At 31.0% G+C, this 18,394-nt stretch overlaps 1 protein-coding gene and 2 long non-coding RNA genes across 13 annotated transcripts; 2 read left to right on the forward strand and 1 right to left on the reverse strand.

The window, feature by feature from the left end:
* Nucleotides 1-9,499: 9,499 nt before the first annotated feature.
* On the forward strand, nucleotides 9,500-10,489 carry LOC124832526 (protein PLANT CADMIUM RESISTANCE 3-like). The gene is made up of 4 exons (XM_047306746.2): nucleotides 9,500-9,656; nucleotides 9,782-9,853; nucleotides 9,933-10,148; nucleotides 10,227-10,489. Exons 1-4 carry the CDS (start codon nucleotides 9,602-9,604, stop codon nucleotides 10,301-10,303), a joined length of 420 nt encoding a protein of 139 aa, XP_047162702.1. The 5' UTR covers nucleotides 9,500-9,601; the 3' UTR covers nucleotides 10,304-10,489.
* On the reverse strand, nucleotides 10,191-12,587 carry LOC148199222 (uncharacterized). Its single transcript, XR_015786279.1, has 2 exons — nucleotides 11,383-12,587; nucleotides 10,191-11,148 (listed from the first exon to the last, which is right to left on the reverse strand). It is a non-coding gene; the product is annotated as an uncharacterized LOC148199222 (long non-coding RNA).
* A 1,312-nt stretch (nucleotides 12,588-13,899) lies between these two features.
* Nucleotides 13,900-17,491, forward strand: LOC148199223 (uncharacterized). 11 transcript variants are annotated; one of them, XR_015786334.1, is made up of 8 exons: nucleotides 13,900-14,248; nucleotides 14,635-15,448; nucleotides 15,571-15,657; nucleotides 15,750-15,833; nucleotides 15,907-16,026; nucleotides 16,112-16,220; nucleotides 16,349-17,138; nucleotides 17,259-17,491. It is a non-coding gene; the product is annotated as an uncharacterized LOC148199223 (long non-coding RNA). The 11 variants fall into 11 exon arrangements; XR_015786332.1 differs by lacking the exon at nucleotides 15,571-15,657 and having other exon boundaries at nucleotides 13,901-14,248; nucleotides 14,635-14,835; nucleotides 15,078-15,448; XR_015786331.1 differs by lacking the exon at nucleotides 15,571-15,657 and having other exon boundaries at nucleotides 13,902-14,248; nucleotides 14,635-14,835; nucleotides 15,088-15,448.
* Nucleotides 17,492-18,394: the final 903 nt, after the last annotated feature.

An 18,394-nucleotide genomic window follows, 5' to 3' on the forward strand; every position in this document is an offset into this window, starting at 1 on the left:
GGAGTTCTTAGATTGTACGGAGGTAAAGACAAAAGGGAGGTGTAAGAAGAAATTTTCTCTTACCTTCCCTTCAAACTTTATAACTTTAAGCAATGGCGGAGAGAGTTACCCACAACCTTCTATCTTACCCTTTTCCAACTTTACTAATTTACAAAATGTAGAATGATACTTTGACAACATTTTAATATCATCTATATATGATCCTGTGATTGGTCCAAAATTACTCTACATTAATAATAATAATCATAAACACCAACCTGGATTAATCACAAAATGACACGTAAATAAAATTAAAATGTTGTTAGAAAAATAAAGTATCATTATCCTTACAAAATTTAACACCGATTGAATTCTTCTCATTAAATGGCATGTAATTAGGAATGGAAAAGTTATTTTTAGATAAAATATGAAAAGAATAATTTTATTATATATGAGTAGCGAGTAGCTAATATTAGTTTATAAATGTGTTGGATGAAGTATTATATTATCCGTATTCATTATTAACAAAAAGTTAAAATTAAAATTTAATTTATATTTTATTAGATTAAATTTAATTTAAATCAAAATCAAAATTTAATTTATATAATATTTGATATTTTTTGTAATTTTATTTTAAAAATTTATAAAGTATATATTTTTTTAAATATTTATGGGTACATATGGATATTATAGATTTTAAAAATACACAAATATTTTTTAAACAAGTATTAGAAAATAACAAAACAAGTAATATGTTGAATTTTTTTAAGGTAACAAGTAGATACTGTTTATTTATGTATGACCCAACCCGTTCATTTCTATATATAATTCAACCAAATTCATTTTTTAAACCTAAATATTGGAACTGAATATTATTAACATTTGAAAGCTCAAATTGTTTACAAACAAAATTAGTCTCTCAAATATATAATAAAAACAAAGTCTACCAGTTAGTTACCTAACGAAAAGATGTTTATATTGGGTACCTAGTTCTGATGCTTAAAGAAAACTTGTTTTTGTCTGGTGTTAAGTAAACTTCTAAACCAAATCACACATCCTAATAAAAAATAGCTAACTCAATTATATTTTTTTAAAAATTTAAAGATAATACTATCCATGTATCCAGTTACCTTTATTATTAAGGACTCTTACCCTTTGTTCACTTGAATGGATTTGAGGGAGAATGATGGAATGAATTTGAGGAAGAATGATGGAATGAATTTGAGAGGATTTGAAGATAAATTTTTTTATCGTTTATTTGAGTGAATTTGGAGGTAACTGAAAATGAATTTGAAAGCAACATTTGTGAGAATTAGTGTAGGATTTGATTGATGTGACAGATTAAAAAAAATTTACTTCCAAATCCACTCTCACATACCTCCAAATTCACTCAAATAAACAACAAAAACATTTATTTTCAAATCCTCTGAAATTCGTTCAATCACTCTCCCCCAAATCTATTCAAATCTATTGAAGTGAACAGAGCCTTAAAGTTCTCTTGTACATTATTAATATAGGTTTATTTAATATCTCTAATTTTGTTGAGAAGTCTCAAATATATTCTCAATTATTTTTTTCTCAATTGGATCCCTATTTTCAAAAAATTAAAGCAATTAGGTCATTGTCGTTAGTTCCATACTAACACCGTTAAAAGAGGTGTCACGTGTCAGTTCGTGATTTTTTTTTGAATTTTTGAATTATTTTTATTTTTTATTTAATTTTAATTTTTTTAAAAAATAAAATAAAAATGTCATCTGTCAAACTGATATTGTGTCACGTCGCAATGACAGTGTGACATGACACTGACAATGTCACGTGTCATTGTCAGGCCACGTGTCATTGCATTAGTCTCAATTTGGTCCCTCTATTTTTATTTTGTCTCAATTTAGTTCTAATTTTAAAAATTAAACAATTTTTTCCCTCTCCAAGTTAAAAAAAAATATTAATTTGTATATAAGTTTTAACAAATATTTTTATTAAAATTGATATTTTTATTAATTATTTTTAACAAGATTAAGTTTTTTTTATATTTTTATTTAATTAATTATATAAATGTTAATTATGTTACTTAAATATACTTATAAGAGTTAAAAGAAAACAGTGAAGATAATTTGTTTAATGAGCTAAATCATTTCCATGGAAGATCATGAAAGAAGAAACTACCTTTAATTATCGTTTTTACAAAAAAATTCATTAATTTTTTATTTAAAAAAAGTGAAAATTCACATCAACAATTTGTTCAATAACTAAATCATTTGGAAAATTCACACCAACACGTTATGTCACTCTTTTTTAAAAATCCTTATAGATATATTTAAAGAACATAATTAAAATTTATATAATTAATTAAATAAATATATAAACAAACTTAATCTTGTTAAAAATATTTAATAAAAATATCAATTTTAATAAAAGTATTTGTTAAGATTTATATACAAATTATTTTTTTTTAATTTGGAGAGAGACAAATTGTTTAATTTTTAAAATTAGGACTAAATTGAGAAAAAATTAAAATAGAGGTACCAAATTGAGACAAAATAAAAATACAAGGATCAAATTGAGACTAATGCAATGACACATGGTCTGACAATGACACGTGGCACTGTCAATGTCATGTCATTGTCATTGCCACATGACACAATATCAGTTTGACACATGATGTAAGACCCGTCTAAATAAAATGATTTCTTACCTTAAGTATTTTATTTTGTGGTATTATATAATAAATTGTGATGAAAATCAATGTTGTGAAATATTTAAGGAAGGGAAGAAAATTAAATTAATATTGGATTCATAGTAAATTTCGAAAAAGTTGCAAGAGTATTTAAGTATAATTGTTTGCGCTATTATATCAGTGGATGGAGCTTGGTCTAGTGGTTGATGTGAATGTGCATGGGAGGGTATGTGTGCTTGGTCTCAAGTTTAGACTCTCCTAAGACCAAAAAGGCTCCTAGCTCTTTTTAATTTCCACCTTGGCATGTGGGTCCCACTATAAGTTAAGAAAGATAGAAATTGTGGTGTTATGATGAACGTGGAAGTGACATGTACAGAATGAAAACTTCATTCTCGATTCTACAAGAATTTTTATGAAAGCCTTTCATTTGCTTCTCTTCGATGGAAGTTTTATTTTCCCAGAATGTATCCTAATTTTTGGCCTAATTTTTCTTCTGATGATTGATTCAACCTCTGATCAAAAAGATATATCTTGGTTCTAGCATGAGTGCTTGAATCATTGCCTTCTTTTTTCTCCATTTTGCTTGAGTGGGCACATTTTTTTTTGGGCACATGTTTTCTAGACTTAGGAGGCTTGTAAGTGACCTTGGGGAGGTTAAAGCTTGGAGAGTGGAAAAGAGATTTTGGAGAGCAACCAAATTGGGAGAGAAAGGAAGAGCCACCCTAGCCTTGGAGTTTTTGGACATCACTTGTAGGAGACCAAGAGGAGTGGAAGCTTGTTGTCTAGTGAAGAAAGAAATCTAAGAACCTTTGGAAGCTAGCTTTGAATTGAGGTAAGGGGTTTAACTTGGGATATAACATAGTGTATGATGGGTAGAAGGTAAGGGATTTAACTTGAGATATAACATAGTGTATGATGGGTAGAAGGTAACAATATAACGTTGTTGCATGCTTTCTTCCTTGTGTGTTGGGATTAAATTTAACATGTTGAGGTATGTACTTTTCTTTTTGGTTGTAAGTTTTATGACTTTTTGGGTATAACACACAGAAGCTAAAAATGAACTTTTGTGATTTTTCCCAGATTTATTTGAGACACTTCCCGAAGTCCAAAATAGACGTATGAGTAGTCAAATTAAAGATAATTGAGTTTAGTTCCCAATAAATCAAGAATCAACTCAATTGGAGTTCGGTAGAGAGAGTAATGAGCAAAACAGTCATCAAAGGTCAAAGCTGAGCCTACCAGAGCGTGATTAAATTTTCCGATTTTTAATGATTTTACTGCAGCTAGCCCTGTAGTCCAAAAATTTCTAGTTTTATGTCCAAAGAAAGATATTTGAGTCTAGTTTCCAACAAAGCAAGAATCAACTCAATTGGAGTTCGGTAGAGGGAGTAATGAGCAAAACAGTCATCAAAGGTCAAAGCTGAACATACGAGAGCGTGATTAAATTTTCCGATTTTTAATAATTTTACTACAGCTAGCCCTGTAGTCCAAAAATTTCGAGTTTTATGTCCAAAGAAAGATATTTGAGTCTAGTTTCTAACAAAGCAATAATCAACTCAATTGGAGTTCGGTAGAGAGAGTAATGAGCAAAACAGTCATCAAAGGTCAAAGCTGAGCATACCATAGCGTGATTAAATTGTCAATTTCATTAATTTTACTGCAGCTAGCCCTGTTATCCAAAAATTACGAGTTTGGTGTCCAAAGAAAGATGTGTGAGTCTAGTTTCCATAAAAGCAATAATAAACTCAATTGGAGTTTGGTAGAGAGAGTAATGAACAAAACAATCAACAAAGGTCAAAGCTGAGAATACCAGAGTCAGATTAAATTTCCGATTTTAATAATTTTACTGCAGCTAACCCTGTTGTCCAAAAATTTAGAGTTTGGTGTCCAAAGAAAGATGTTTGAGTCTAGTTTCCAATAAAAAAGAAATCAACTCATTTGGATTTATGTACAAAGATTTATGAGAACAAGCAAAGATCAGTGTGGACATAATTCAATTTTACTCGTTGGGAGCACTTATCTACACTCTTTAACCAAGAGTGTGGGTAAGAGGGTATTAAGAATTTTCTTCCATTGTTGGAAGAGGAAAGAATGAATTATGAGAATGAGAGGAGTGAAAGAGATGTTTGGTCAGTTGGGGTACATGTGTTTTGATGAAAAACAGTAAAGAAAAATGAAAGTTTGATGTCTTGGGTAGAAGAAGAGCATGATGGAAGAAGAATAGAAGTGGAAGATGGAGATGGGCATGACTTGGTTGATGTAAAAGTGGCAACGAAAAAGAAAAAGAAAGGTGCTGGAAGAGGACCAAAGACCATGAAGGAAGAAGCTTGGGATGACCTTTGAAAGCAAAGAAAAAAAAATGAAGGAATGGATGTGGAGTTTGGAGTTATAAAGTCAAAGAGAAATAAAATAAAATGGAAGAGTTGTTGGTTACGTAAGTCATGGAGAGTGAAGAGAGAAGAAAAAAATAAATAAATAAAATGTTATGTGTAGTGTGTGGGCCGTGAACTTTAATGTAGAAAGAAGAAAAGGAAAGAAAAGAGTGGGAGAGTTGTGTGCATGGGTGTGTTACGTAGAATGAAGAGAGAAAGAGTGATTTAGGTGAGAAATGAGCAACTTAAAGTGGGACCTACTTTGAAAGTGAGAGAAAATGTAATTTAATGGTTTTGGGGTTCACTTGAAAGTATAGATATAGAAGGGAGTGTGTTTAGAGGAAAAAAATGGTGTATTAGAATTATGTTTTCTTTGATGTTGGGTATTAATTAAAAGTGAGGGGTGCACTAGAAATGTTGTTCTAGTTGATGGAAGTGTGAAATTAGTAATTTCAGATGGTGCGGTAGTAGGATAAATAATTAAATTAAGTTATTTAATTATTTGTTAGTCAATGAATTTAGTTGTCTTTATATATGATGGTGATGGTTGTGATGATAAAATTGTGAGAGCAAGCGTTCTGTCATATCCCTAGAATCTTGTTGAATCAATGGTGTTCGTATTGCGATACGATAGTGTGTTAAGTCTTTGCGGAGACTGAGGTTCGAGTGTGATGGTAAAACTGTGAGAGCAAGCGTTCTATCATTTCCTTAGAATTTTTGTCGAATCGATGGTGTTCGTATTGCGATATGACAGTGTGTTGAGTCTCTGCAGAGACTGAGATTCGAGTGTCACCCTTTCCTTGTGCGCAAGGACTAGAGAGGGTTGGATGTCTCGCCCAATGACTTCGGCTCGTGTGAGTATAGTGCTCGGTGGGTGTGCCTAACCGAAGTTTTTACTCGTAATTCCTTGAGGAGTCGGGGAGATAGGTCTGAAGTTGCGATGAAAGACGACTCGAATCGCCCTGTTTTGCGAAATAGGTTTGGTACGACAAAATTCAAGGAAACAACAAAAGCTTGTGTCAATGATTTGAGTTGTGAGTTTGAGGTACTACTATTGTGACCTTGATAGTCTGAGTGGTGATGATCTGAGTTACTAATGTTGTGACTTTGATAGTCTGAGTGGTGATGATCTGAAGTTATGAGTTGAATATTGCGTTGTAATGTAAGATTGTGATTAGGATAATCTAAGTTGAGATATTTTGATATTGAAATTATATGCTATGTTAGGTTCTTCGTTACTCACCCTGAAATGTTGTGGTTATGGTTTCCACCTACGATGATCGTACTTGTACGGGAGTAGATGGCGTTGCAGATGAGGCAGAGATGAAGTAACACGACGAGAGTTACGGGAAATACTATGGGGAACTTATCATGTTTTAAAGTAATTTTATGTCTTTGAATAATGAATTTGATATTTGTAAGGTTTTAACCTTATGTTGTAAGATGCTTAAACTTTTGATGGTTTAGTTCCGCGATGTTAATAAAAAAAAACTGGCGTAAAAGTTTGGATTTGTTATTTTCTAGTGGCAAGGGGTGTTACACATGACATTTTTATTTTATTTTTTTAAAAAAATTAAAAAAAAAATAAAAATTGAAAAATTAAAAATTAATTAAAAAATTCAAAAAAACTATGAATTGACACATGACACCTCTTTTAATGGTGTTAGTACGAAACTAACAACAAGAACCTAATAACTTTAATTTTTCAAAAATAAGGACCTAATTTAAAGAAAAACTAAAAACCTATTTGAGACTTCTCAGCAAAGCAAAATTAAGGATATCGAAAGTGATTAAACCATTAATATAAAACAGAAATATTCATATATTTAATGAAAACAAAAAGAAAAAATTAATATTTCATAAAAACTAATTTTTTTATAAAAAGACCGTCAAAGTTTTTATATTATTTTCATATTTTTTTAATAAAGCCGAGGTCTAAATTGTAAATAAGAGTGTGTGAATAGTAGTACAGTACCCTGAATGAATATTCTCCAATTACCAAATATTCCTTAAAATTCAGTGATGACTGTATGTATCTCTGCAAGTGAAAATGGTGGCAAAGTTATGTTGAAGGATGTATTTTATAATTAATTATTTTTAAGTAATTAGCTTTCTAGAAATAATTAGATTACATTCACCGTTAACTTAGAACTTTGAAATAATTTGTTAATTAACATGATTACATTATCAGTTATTTTTAAGTAATTAGCTTTCTAGAAATTGTTTTATTCCAAATGTTAACTTTTTAAAATATTCACTTTAAAACGTTTCTACTAGAAACGCTGTTCATTAGTAATATCAGGTGCTTATACTCTTACATAAATTTCTGTCGACTTTTTAAATAAAAATATTTTGTATTTAAATTCATAACTGACTATTTCTCTTTTTTATTTAAATAATTATATATCTTTTTAAATATTTATAATTCATATATATATATATATATATATATATAATAGATGAAAATGATTATTAATAATAGATAAAATAATTGTAGATTATTCAACAAGTCAATGAGCAAGACTTTAAAGTCATGCAGAAGACGAAACATGTGTGGCTAGTAACAACTAACCAGGCACAAGTTGCTTAAAATATATAATTTATATTTTCTATTCTTCTAGAAACTGAATAATAGGTGCAGTAAGTGACAAAATGTCGAAGTGGAAAAGAAAAGCATAGGATCAGAAGTAGGGACGCATTCCTTTGAGACCAAAGAAGGATGCTCTTAATTTATCCAAGCTAAAGTCTTCTAAGCAAGTCTTCGGCTTTTTTTTCTGCTGAATATTTTTACAAACATATACGTATATATAGATAGATATTTTGTCAGAATAATAGAATACATTTAAAAAAAAAACTCTTCAAACTTATAGGTTAAGTATAGTGAAACAGAAGTTTATTTCATTCTTTTTATTTTATTTGTTCTACAAATGTTTATATAGAGAATTTTATCTAAATAGATTTCTGAGGTAAAACTTTGAAAACAGTAGAAATAGAGAAGATTGTAGTCCCATTTGAACAAGTATTGTCATTTAAAATTGAGGAGCTCTATATTGATACGTAAGATTTTGATTTATTTTTGAAAATATTAATTAGAAAAGAGATTGGAGAAAAAAAAAGAAAGAGAAAGTTTGAAAAAACAAAACTTCTTCTTATTCAATGTCAATATACAAAGAGCATGCAAATGGTTATAAAGGTCATTATGTATTCCCCTAAACACACGGTGGGTTGAGTCGTTACGGGACTCGAGGTTTATGGGGTGAGTCGTAACACACTTTTGAATAAACTTCGTTTTCAAAGATTTCCAAACAAGGGGCTAAAAGAATATTAGTCTCAAAGACTATATATGTGAACATGAATATGAATAACAACGGATCAAGTCGATATTCGTTATCTAACTTATAATGAAAAAACTTTACCTGTTGTTATCTATCAGATATTCACTTAAAAATTATTCACAGGGTTTTTAAAATTTCTGAGTATCGATACTCAGATATATTTAAAAGAAGATGTTTTATAATTTTCTTTTAAAATACTTATTGATGGCTATAATTTTTATACAAGTGAATAAATGAAACTAGTTTCATGTCTTGAATTAGGTGGTTGGATACAAAAGTGTGTTCTAAACTATAAAAGAAATCAACGGTGAATTTTATGAAAGAAATTATTGTAAAAAAAGTGTGTGATATTGGTTTAGTGGGGCTAGCACAGTGAATAAACTAAAAACTGTTGGGCAATCAGATTCAGCATTTGGCAAATACATGATGGAAAATATTTATTGCTATACAACAGTTCCAGCTATGAACATTTCCCTCCACACAAAGTTCCAAACCTGCGTAAGTACAATGTTCAAGAAGAATTACAAGGTTGGATTATTCTCATCAGTTGCATGTATACTGGTCTTCGTATAATTCAAATTCCAACAATACAGATTTAAAAAAAAAAATCTCATGTTCTCTCTAGCATGTTTGATATGCTTGTATCTCCATAAACAATACAGATTAAACGTGTCATCCTTTACTTTTTTTTTAATGTTGGGCTGTTGATATTACACATTGAAATGTTATTTTTTTTTCTATCACAGATTTGCGAACTGATCAATCTTTCATAAGCAACCCAAATGAATAATTTTTCAGTGGATAAAATTTGATTTCGAATCATGTCAAAATTTATAATGGCTTTTAGATTATCCATATTTGAACAAAATCGTGTGTGTTTTTCTTTTTTTCAAGGAAAAACCTTTTTATCGTCATAAATATGGGGTATTAAAAATATGTGTGTTTATAGAAAAATAATTGCCGCAACACCACAGTCATAAATATGTGTTTAAGTATTAATTCTTTTCATAGTTTAAAAGTTATCTAAAAGAAGATTTTTGTTGTAGGAAAAATATTTTTATCATACACGTCATAATTAATATAGGGTATTAAAAATAAGTGCCCTAATACCACAGTCATAAATAAAATTTATTAAAAAAGGAGATTTGTATTTTTCCTTGGCTTCCCTGTATTTAATAGCGAGCCATTGAGGCAATGCTGCACCACAGTAGCAGTGCTTGACACTCAGATTCTCTTAAAAAATGTCTGGATCATGGTCCACTGGTTTATGCGACTGCTTCTCAGACTGCGATTCTTGTATTAACTCATTTTCCCTCTTCCATTATCTTTAACCATATCATAATACTCTTACTTATTTGCTTCATAAATATCAAACAGATTAAGCTACCTTCATTTTATGATCTTCAGTCTTTTGTCCGCAGGTTGTCTCACTTATTGTTGCCCCTGTGTTAGCTTTGGAAGGGTAGCTGAGATCCTGGACAAAGGAGAAATTTGTAAGTGTGTAGATAATAAATTACGACCCTATATCTTTTCTTAATTTCTGTTTCTGTTAAATGATTTTTGTTAGTGCAGCTTGTTGTCTTCATGGATCACTGTTCTATCTACTTGCTGGTTTTACTGTTGTGGGAGGGTGTATCTACGCGTGCTTGTACCGTGAAAAACTGAGAGAGATGTACGGGATTGAGGGAGACAATTGTACTGATTGTTTGGTCAGTTCTTGTTGCCTCCATTTATCCATTTGCCAGAACTATCGGGAGCTCAAAGCCCGTGGATTTGACATCTCTGCTGGTAATTAATTAAGTGCTAAAAAGTTGTTTAAATTTCTGATAGTTTTCCTTCATGAGTTGTTTGTGGTTGCATGCATAGGTTGGGAAGGGAATGTGGAAATGCATACACGTAGCGTTACTTCAGCACCGGGAGTGCAAGGTGGCATGAACCGTTGAGTTAGAGCATGGCGTTAAATTCTCTGGGGCTTCGTCTGAAAGTGAAAATGAAATAAACAGTGTTTGTGGTTTGTGACGTTGTTGTTTGTGTTTGTGTTTGTTGTTGTAGCAATAGATTTATATAGAGCAATGTTGTGCTGTTGTTGTGTCTGATGTTTATACAAGCAGTGTTTGTGTTTTTCAGCAGTTGATCATGTTCAATTATTTATTACCTTGTCTGTTCGATATATTCTGAAATAATGAATAATTTTAAAGATAGGATATGTTTTGATGCTTACATTGATATCATGAATAACAAGGTTTTTTTTTTTTACCGAAACAGACAGAAATGTTTTCGAATTTACGTATCTAGACATTTTTTTTACGTATCTAGACAAGTTACAAGGACAGACATTTTAGATGAAGAAGTCACGATTTCAGACTAACATTCAAATAGAGGTGAAATTATGCACCTTCAAACGTTTTTATGCTCTGCTAATTGATCACAAAACCTTATAATTGATTATACAATACCAAAGTCGTTCAAGAGGGAGATTAATGTAATCAATTACAAAAGGTGTTAATTGAGAGAAACTATATGGTAATGATAATTGTTTCTAAGAGTGAAGATTATGTTTCTACACTAAACTATTCCTAATGATAATTGCATTAAAGGCTAAATATAATAATGATCAAATAGATTGCAAGAAAAATACTAAATGCAAGAATTGATTAATTGAAAGAAATAAATCTGGCTAAGTGATCGAGGAACCTTTTACATTGAAAATTCAAAGGCTTCATCTGATAATTGTTTCTTCTTGTCCCTCGTACTAGAAGCTCTCTGTCGTTGGATTCCTCTGTTAGGCCTAATAACAATCCAATTACATTTAGTTCAGCCCAGTCAACGGTTTTGTATGAAAAACTATTAGCTAATATTATTGACGACAATTTTTTCAGAGCTAACATAGTTGCCATTTAGTAGTTGGCAATTTCTTCCTGTAACCCCATAAAATCTAATAATGAGGGAGGTGCAAGGAAAAACAGCTAAAAAGGCGAAGTATAGGAAGAAGACAAAAGGGAGGTGTAAGAAGAAACTTAACTTGTAACCCACAACCTTGTATCATACTCCCTTCCAACTTTACCACTTAACAAACCTTAAAACCTAGAGAGTTTCTCCCTGCACCACCATGTATTTCTTTCTCCACCATCTACCGAGCACGCCGTTGCCGTTGCCGCGCATCTTCCCCTCGGACCCCGAACCGCCGGCGAAGACGTGAACTCCCTATTCATCTTTGGGTCCCACTGTTGTTCTCTTCCGAGACCACCACCGACGACACTTCTTTCTTTCATTCGAAATACAGATCGAGAGTTGGCAACGACCCTGCCTCCCTAGTGTGCTCTCACGACCCTGCCTCCCTAGTGTGCTCTCTGTTCAAAATGTTTCTCTGTTTTGATTGGGTTTGTGTGTGTTGGACGAGAATGCTAGCTGGATGGAGGGGATGAAAATGATATGACCTTGAATGATTGTTCAGACAATGGTTTTGTTGGAGAAAAAAGATAAAAAAGATGTTGGAGGAAAAAGGTTGAGTATGGAATTTGTTGAAGATGATGAAGAGGTGAGAAAAAAGATGAACATGAAGGGTAAAGGTGAAGGAAAATGTATTGGTTGATGATGATGAATGGAGCATAGGGTAGAATCTGCACTGTGATTTTATTTGTGAGAAAAATGGTAGGAATGGAGATGAATGATGGGTTGTGTTGAAGGGATGCAATGATAAAGTACAAGAATGGTGCTGATGGTGGTGCATTTTTTATATTTTGAAAGAGTGAAGAAGGGGTTAGAGTGATATTAAGAAAGAATGGAGAGGAGAAGAAGATGGAAAGAGAGAGTTTAAAAAATGAAATGTGGGGTGGAGTGGGTTGCAGCGTTGGAGTGAAAGAGAAAGATATTAGGATTTAAAAAAAAAAAAGGAAAGAGTAAAGTTAAAGTAAATAATATTTATCTAAGGTTATTTTTGAAATTATGAAAAATTGGAAGAGGTGAAAGAAAAAAGGTGTGGTGGTGCAGGAAGAAACTCTCTAAAACCTATTGAATTCTTCTCATTAAATAACATTTTCAACTTTACCGCTTAACAAATCTTAACACCTATTGAATTCTTCTCATTAAATGACATAAATGTGTAATTAGGTATGGTAAAAATATACTATGTTTGCGTGTTAGATGAAATCTACAACAACGAATAATTTTATTACTGGTAAATAACAGATAATAAGTTTTCTAATATACATTTATAAAATAAGTCGGATGGGTATTATATTATCGTATATATTTATTATTCTAAAAAAAATTTAATTTATATTATATTAAATTAAATTTAATTTAATTAAAATTAAAATTTAATATATATTATATTTAATATTTTTTGTAATTTTATTTTAAAAATTTATAAAATATATTATTTTTAAATATTTGTTGGTATTTAAAGATACTATAGATTTTAAAATATTCATAAATATGTTTTAAACAAGTATTCCACCTGTATTTTTGATCGAAGTATCTGACCTGTTTATTCCTACTTATAACAAATTCTTTTTCTAAACCTAAATATTGGAACAGGATATTATTCACATTTTGAAAGCTCAAATTGTTTAAAAAAAACAGTCTCTCAAATATATAAAAACAAAGCCTACTAGTTAGTTACCAGATGTTTATATTGAGTACCTAGTTCCGATGCTTAAAGAAAACTTGTTTTTGTTTGTTGTTAAGTAAACTTCTAAACTAAATCACACATGCTAATAAAAAATAGCTAACTCAATTAACTTTTTTAAAATTTATAAATAATATTACTCATGTATCCCAACCTATATTATTAAGGACTCTTAAAGTTCTCTTGTACATTATTAATATAAAACAGACATATTCATGATATTTAATAAAAAACAAATAAAGAAAAAATTTTAATATTTCATAAAAACTAATTGTTTTTATAAAAAGACCATCAACGTTTTTATATTATTTTGATATTTTTTTAATAAAGCCGAGATCTAAATTGTAAATAAGAGTGTGTGAATAGTAGTTCTTGTTGTAAGAAAATGGACCCCTGGAAATAAATAGCTCATACTTCAATATATATTCTATCTTACTCGTCCAAAATTTAAATTTACAAGGCTTTTATTTGTAATACAAAGGGAAATTATTTATGCATTCATGTACAAGAATAAGATATACTTCGCTTTACACACAACCGTTGAACCAACTACATGCATCAATTGTCAACGTAAAAATACTCTTTTATTTGGTATTTGCGGTTCATGCCAAGTTGTACTTCGAAAAGGTTAAATACATAAAAAAAATAAAAACTGCATATATGAGGATAATTTTATATTATAAATTGCCAAGTCTTAGCATTGAATGTGCGTATTGAAAATGTTATAATGCTAAGCCTGATTTGTTTTTTCAAAGAATGATATTCAAACACTACAAAAATAATACATTTTAGGGGAGGTTATTTTCTGGCGGTTTTCAAAACCCCAAGTAATTTCCGCGGTTTTTAATAAAACCGCAGCTATGTTTTTTATTTTTTTATTTTTTAAAACTTATTTTTTATGAGTATTTTCTCAGTCCTCTTTCTTCCTTTTCTTGAACCTTCCTTTACATCTCTCAGCTTCCAAACTCATTTTCGCCAACCCTACTTCTTTCCCGCGCCGTTTATCTACGTTTCTTGAATTTCAATTCGCGTCTTGAAGCCTTCGCGTCTCGAACGTTGTTCTTCACATTTTCTGCATTTCAAACAAGACGTGGAGTTCTCGCGCAAGGAGCATGGCAAAGGAGGAGGTTTAGGTTCGGTTTTGGTAGAGAGGAAACACAAGTTTCGGCGGCTAGGCGCGACCTCCATCCTTACCGTGCGTGGTGGGTACCACGGCGGTGACGTCTTCACGGCGCGGGGATGGGCTTCGCCAAATAGGGTTCGAATCATGTTCTTTTTTTTTTTTTTTCTGATTCTTGTGATTTAGGGGTTAGGGTTTTGAAGGGGATTTTGAAAATTCGTGTTTTCTATAATTTATGAAAATTGGTGAACTTATCATTCTTCAAACCTAAACTTGTGGAGTAATAGATCTTGAAAGTAGGCAATCTATGAGTGGCAGGCTTTTTGGACAGTTGGCTGATGATTTTGATGAATGTTCTTCTACTTCTACTCGTGTTGCAGTTAAGAGGATGAATATGGGATCGATGGAGTATAGCTGTAGATTATTTTACTTACTAAAATGCTTTACGTTTTATTAAATTCTCATATATTAATTTTGTTGTCTGTTCAAGTTGGATTGACTTTAGTCTCTCTTGTTGGTTGTAGGGAGGTACATGTTTCGACCATGGTGTTTGTATGCAAGAGGAACAATTGATCACTGGAACATTATGGTGATCGAGCTTAATTAAGACAATAAAGATTTTTATCTCAACATGAAACTTTGCTCTGTTATCTTCACATGAAAGGCTTCAGAGGAATGAATGGATTTACTTTTAGAACATATTTCAATTACAATATATAGGATTCGTACGTACTTCGTTTCTTTGGTAGCACCTTGAATAATATTAAAGTCAATAGTTCTAGACAGATTTGTATTAATGTAAAGTTTCAAACTTACCCCTACTTATGATCTTGGTGTCAAAAGTTGCATCCGTAAAGCTATCTTCCCTTCTCTTTTACTTAAATATTTTTAATTCATTTTTTTAATCTCTTATTGATTAGCTCCTTCATCTTCTACCCAGAATAATTATATTATTTTTGTATGCAAGGGCTTTACAGGGAAACTAAAATGAAGTTGGTGCAAGATGTGCAAACGGTGGGTGGTAGGAAGGTTTGGGAAGCAGTGGTTGGATATCCAGGGAAACTTTAACTTCTATTATGTTTGGCATTCTTTATTTTCTTCGCAATTATTTTTCTGGCTAAACATTTTGGAGTGGGAGTTCTTGAAAACATTTTTCTACTTTTATATTGGGAATATATTACTGAAACTTGAAAATTTTATTGAATTCATTAATTTCATACTTATATCAAGTTCTTAAAGGGGTTATGATAAACAAAGATGTGGTTATGATAAACACTTTTCTGCTTTGTTTTTCAGGTAACCATTTGATTTCAGGACGCAAAATATCATTGTAGGCAGGTGTCATTTCTTTCCTTGTTTGAGAATATGATTAAGTCATGTGTTATAACTTATAATCATCTTAGTTATGGTTGAACTGTGATAATGTATTTTGAAAATTGATTGATGTTATATTGTATTAGGCTAGGCTCCTAACTACAGGTGAACTGTAGTAAACTAAAGCTACTGCAACATATAAAACTGATGAAGTGTCTGCTCTCAGATATTCAGTAATCTAGAATATAAAAATAATATTTTTCTTTTCAATTCTGAAATCATTTTTATCTATTGAGAGTAATCATTTTATTTTTTATGGTTGTAGCTTTCTTTGAAGTCTGAACCTGAATGTAACCATAACCCAACTAAAAGAAAGACAACTCCAAATGCATTTCATCTCCACAGAGAGGTTCTCTCCATAGTTTGAAACTGTAGTGTTTTTGATCTAGTTATTCTTAAACCAACATTCTTAATCATTACAGGAAAGAGGTGCCGAGAAAGAGAAGAAATTGATCATGGAACTTCTGCACAAAGAATTGGAGGAGGAAATAGCAATGATTCCCAAGGCTAATCCATACCCTTACACCACCGATTATCTTGTGGTACATAATTTTGTGGATCAACCTTTTTTTTCTTCGTTTGCTAGTTGAAAAATTTGATGAAGTGTACTCTGAATATCATTTGCAGATCCCACCAAAACCATGATAGTTAGAAATTTGCTTAACTGGTTGAATACCCAAATTTATATAAAGGTCCAAATTAATTGGTTGAGCACGATACCACGCCTTACGTATCTGTAAGTTATTTCATTTGCATTCAACTCAATTTATGCATTGATTGTTAGGATTCTAAAATGCTTTCACGGTAATAGCTCATGGGAAATGCTCTTTTTCTTTGATTTCAGTTTCAATTTTTTTCTTGCAGTTTCTATCAACCTTGTTTTCCTTCATTCTCCTCTTGCTTTTTAGTGCTGGTTTGGTATCATTCTGAGAGCAGGAAGCACTTCAACCCCAAGTTTGAAAAATGTTTATTACTGGGTTTTTCTTCTTGTTATATTAATATATGTTTTGGTTTTGAAGGTGCTTTGTTCATGTTGCATCTTAGTCTCCCCTGTCCTATTAAGGTTTACTGTTAAATTCTATTGTTGCCTTGTTAAAGTTAAAAACATAAAAGAAAGATGAATTTTATGCGTGAAAATTTTCCTATAATATTGGAAAGATGTGCAAAAATAGTTATACATAGCCTATTGAAAGAAAAATCATAAAATATAAAATATTTATATAATAAATTATGTTAAATACTAACATTAATCATTTGCAGATTTTTTGTTCCATGAAAACAGAATTATAATTTTCTAACTTAGCTTTCTCAAATATGGTACACATTCAATAATTTGTATTATTTAGCATAGTTTTACCTTTTCAAGTGATTTAACTTTAACGTAGTAGGTTGAAAAAATCATTGATTTATTCATGATGAATTATCCTTTTTCATTATTTGATTAGGTAATTTAGAGTTGATAGGTTTTATTTTGATTGGATGAATAAAAGCATGACAATTAGTAATACTATAGCAGAAACTTTGTTCAAATTTCATTGATTGCAGGGACAACATATTTGGTAGTACTAACGTGTGGTAATGGGCTACCAAGAGTTTCACTTCCCAAAATGGCAAGTCTATGATTTATTGCTAATGAATGCCACTTGGTAAAATGGTAGGTGATGGTTTAAGTTGCTATAAAATGCAAGGATGAAATGATGTTGAATATATATGATGATTAAGGAAGCAAGTTCATTTTTAAAAATTATTGATTAATTATTATTTTATATTGTAGGTATATGATAGATGAACCATATCAAATGATGATGAAAATGAAGAACAAGAATGATGATGAAAATGAAGAACAAGCATGATAATTATTATTCAGAGTATTTTTTGATTTGTTATGTAAAAGATGTTTATTTTTAATTTTTAGGATTGAACATATATTATTTCTTAAGTTGAAAAATTAATTGTTTTTAGAATTTTAGAGTTTATTTTATATTATAATAATTACTTTTGGTTTTATATTATTCTGGTTTAATATTAAATATATTTTATATTAATCACATTAATCAAATAATTTGAATAATAAAAAAATTAAATTATATTCATTACCGGCGGTTTCAAAACCCCAACTACATAAATCAGAAAATACCTGCGATTTTTTACTAGCTCACGCAAGTTCCGACGGTTTTTCTGAACCCCACAATTACCGGCGGTTTCTGTAAAAACCCAGCTAATAGCGGCGGTTTCTGAAAACCCCCGCAAAAAATGCCGGAAATTTTTGTGACGGTGATTTTCCCAGTGGTTTTGCCAACCGCGGGAAATGTATTTACTAGGGGTTAAAACCGCCGGTAATACTGAAAAAAACCCCTGGTAAAATTCCTTTTTTTTGTAGTGAAATATCTATGTAATGTTTTTATTGAGTTCAAATTTGCTATATGTTATCAGTGTTGATTTTTGTCAAATCCTATATAATTATTACAAAATATGAAAACATTCATAAAACCAATAATCCAGTGACAATATAAAAAATCTTTATAATATAAATGTTAATTAAAGATATTTCTTTTTCCAAATTATTATTGATTAAATTTATTATCATAATTATTTTACTTTGTGTACCATATAGTTCTTCCAATGTCATGTACCGAACGGCCCTCTTAAGATCGACCTTAAAGGATGTTTTTTCGGGTTGTCCTCCCAGGTCGTTTTCCTAGGATTTCCTCCTAGGTCGTCTTCTTAGGGTCGACCAATCAGACTGATCACCTAAGCCGATCGATCATCAGGTCGACCAACCATCAGGCCGATCGACCAGCAGATCGAGTGGTCGACCACCCAGGTCGACCGCATGGTTAGATTATAAACGATAATAACTCATTAAGCTCCTAATGCAGATTAACGTGTGATTGAGCCGTAATTAGACAA

This window comes from Vigna umbellata, chromosome 4, assembly GCF_029865625.1.
Source record: "Vigna umbellata cultivar VRB3 chromosome 4, Vumbellata_1.0, whole genome shotgun sequence".
NCBI lineage: Eukaryota > Viridiplantae > Streptophyta > Magnoliopsida > Fabales > Fabaceae > Vigna > Vigna umbellata.

Coding starts and splice junctions, on each gene's coding strand:
- LOC124832526 (XM_047306746.2), top strand. CDS start 9,602: ATGTCTGGATCATGGTCCACTGGTTTATGCGACTGCTTCTCAGACTGC. Junction 9,657..9,781: donor CTTCTCAGACTGCGATTCTT/GTATTAACTCAT, acceptor TTTTGTCCGCAG/GTTGTCTCACTTATTGTTGC. Junction 10,149..10,226: donor TGGATTTGACATCTCTGCTG/GTAATTAATTAA, acceptor TTGCATGCATAG/GTTGGGAAGGGAATGTGGAA.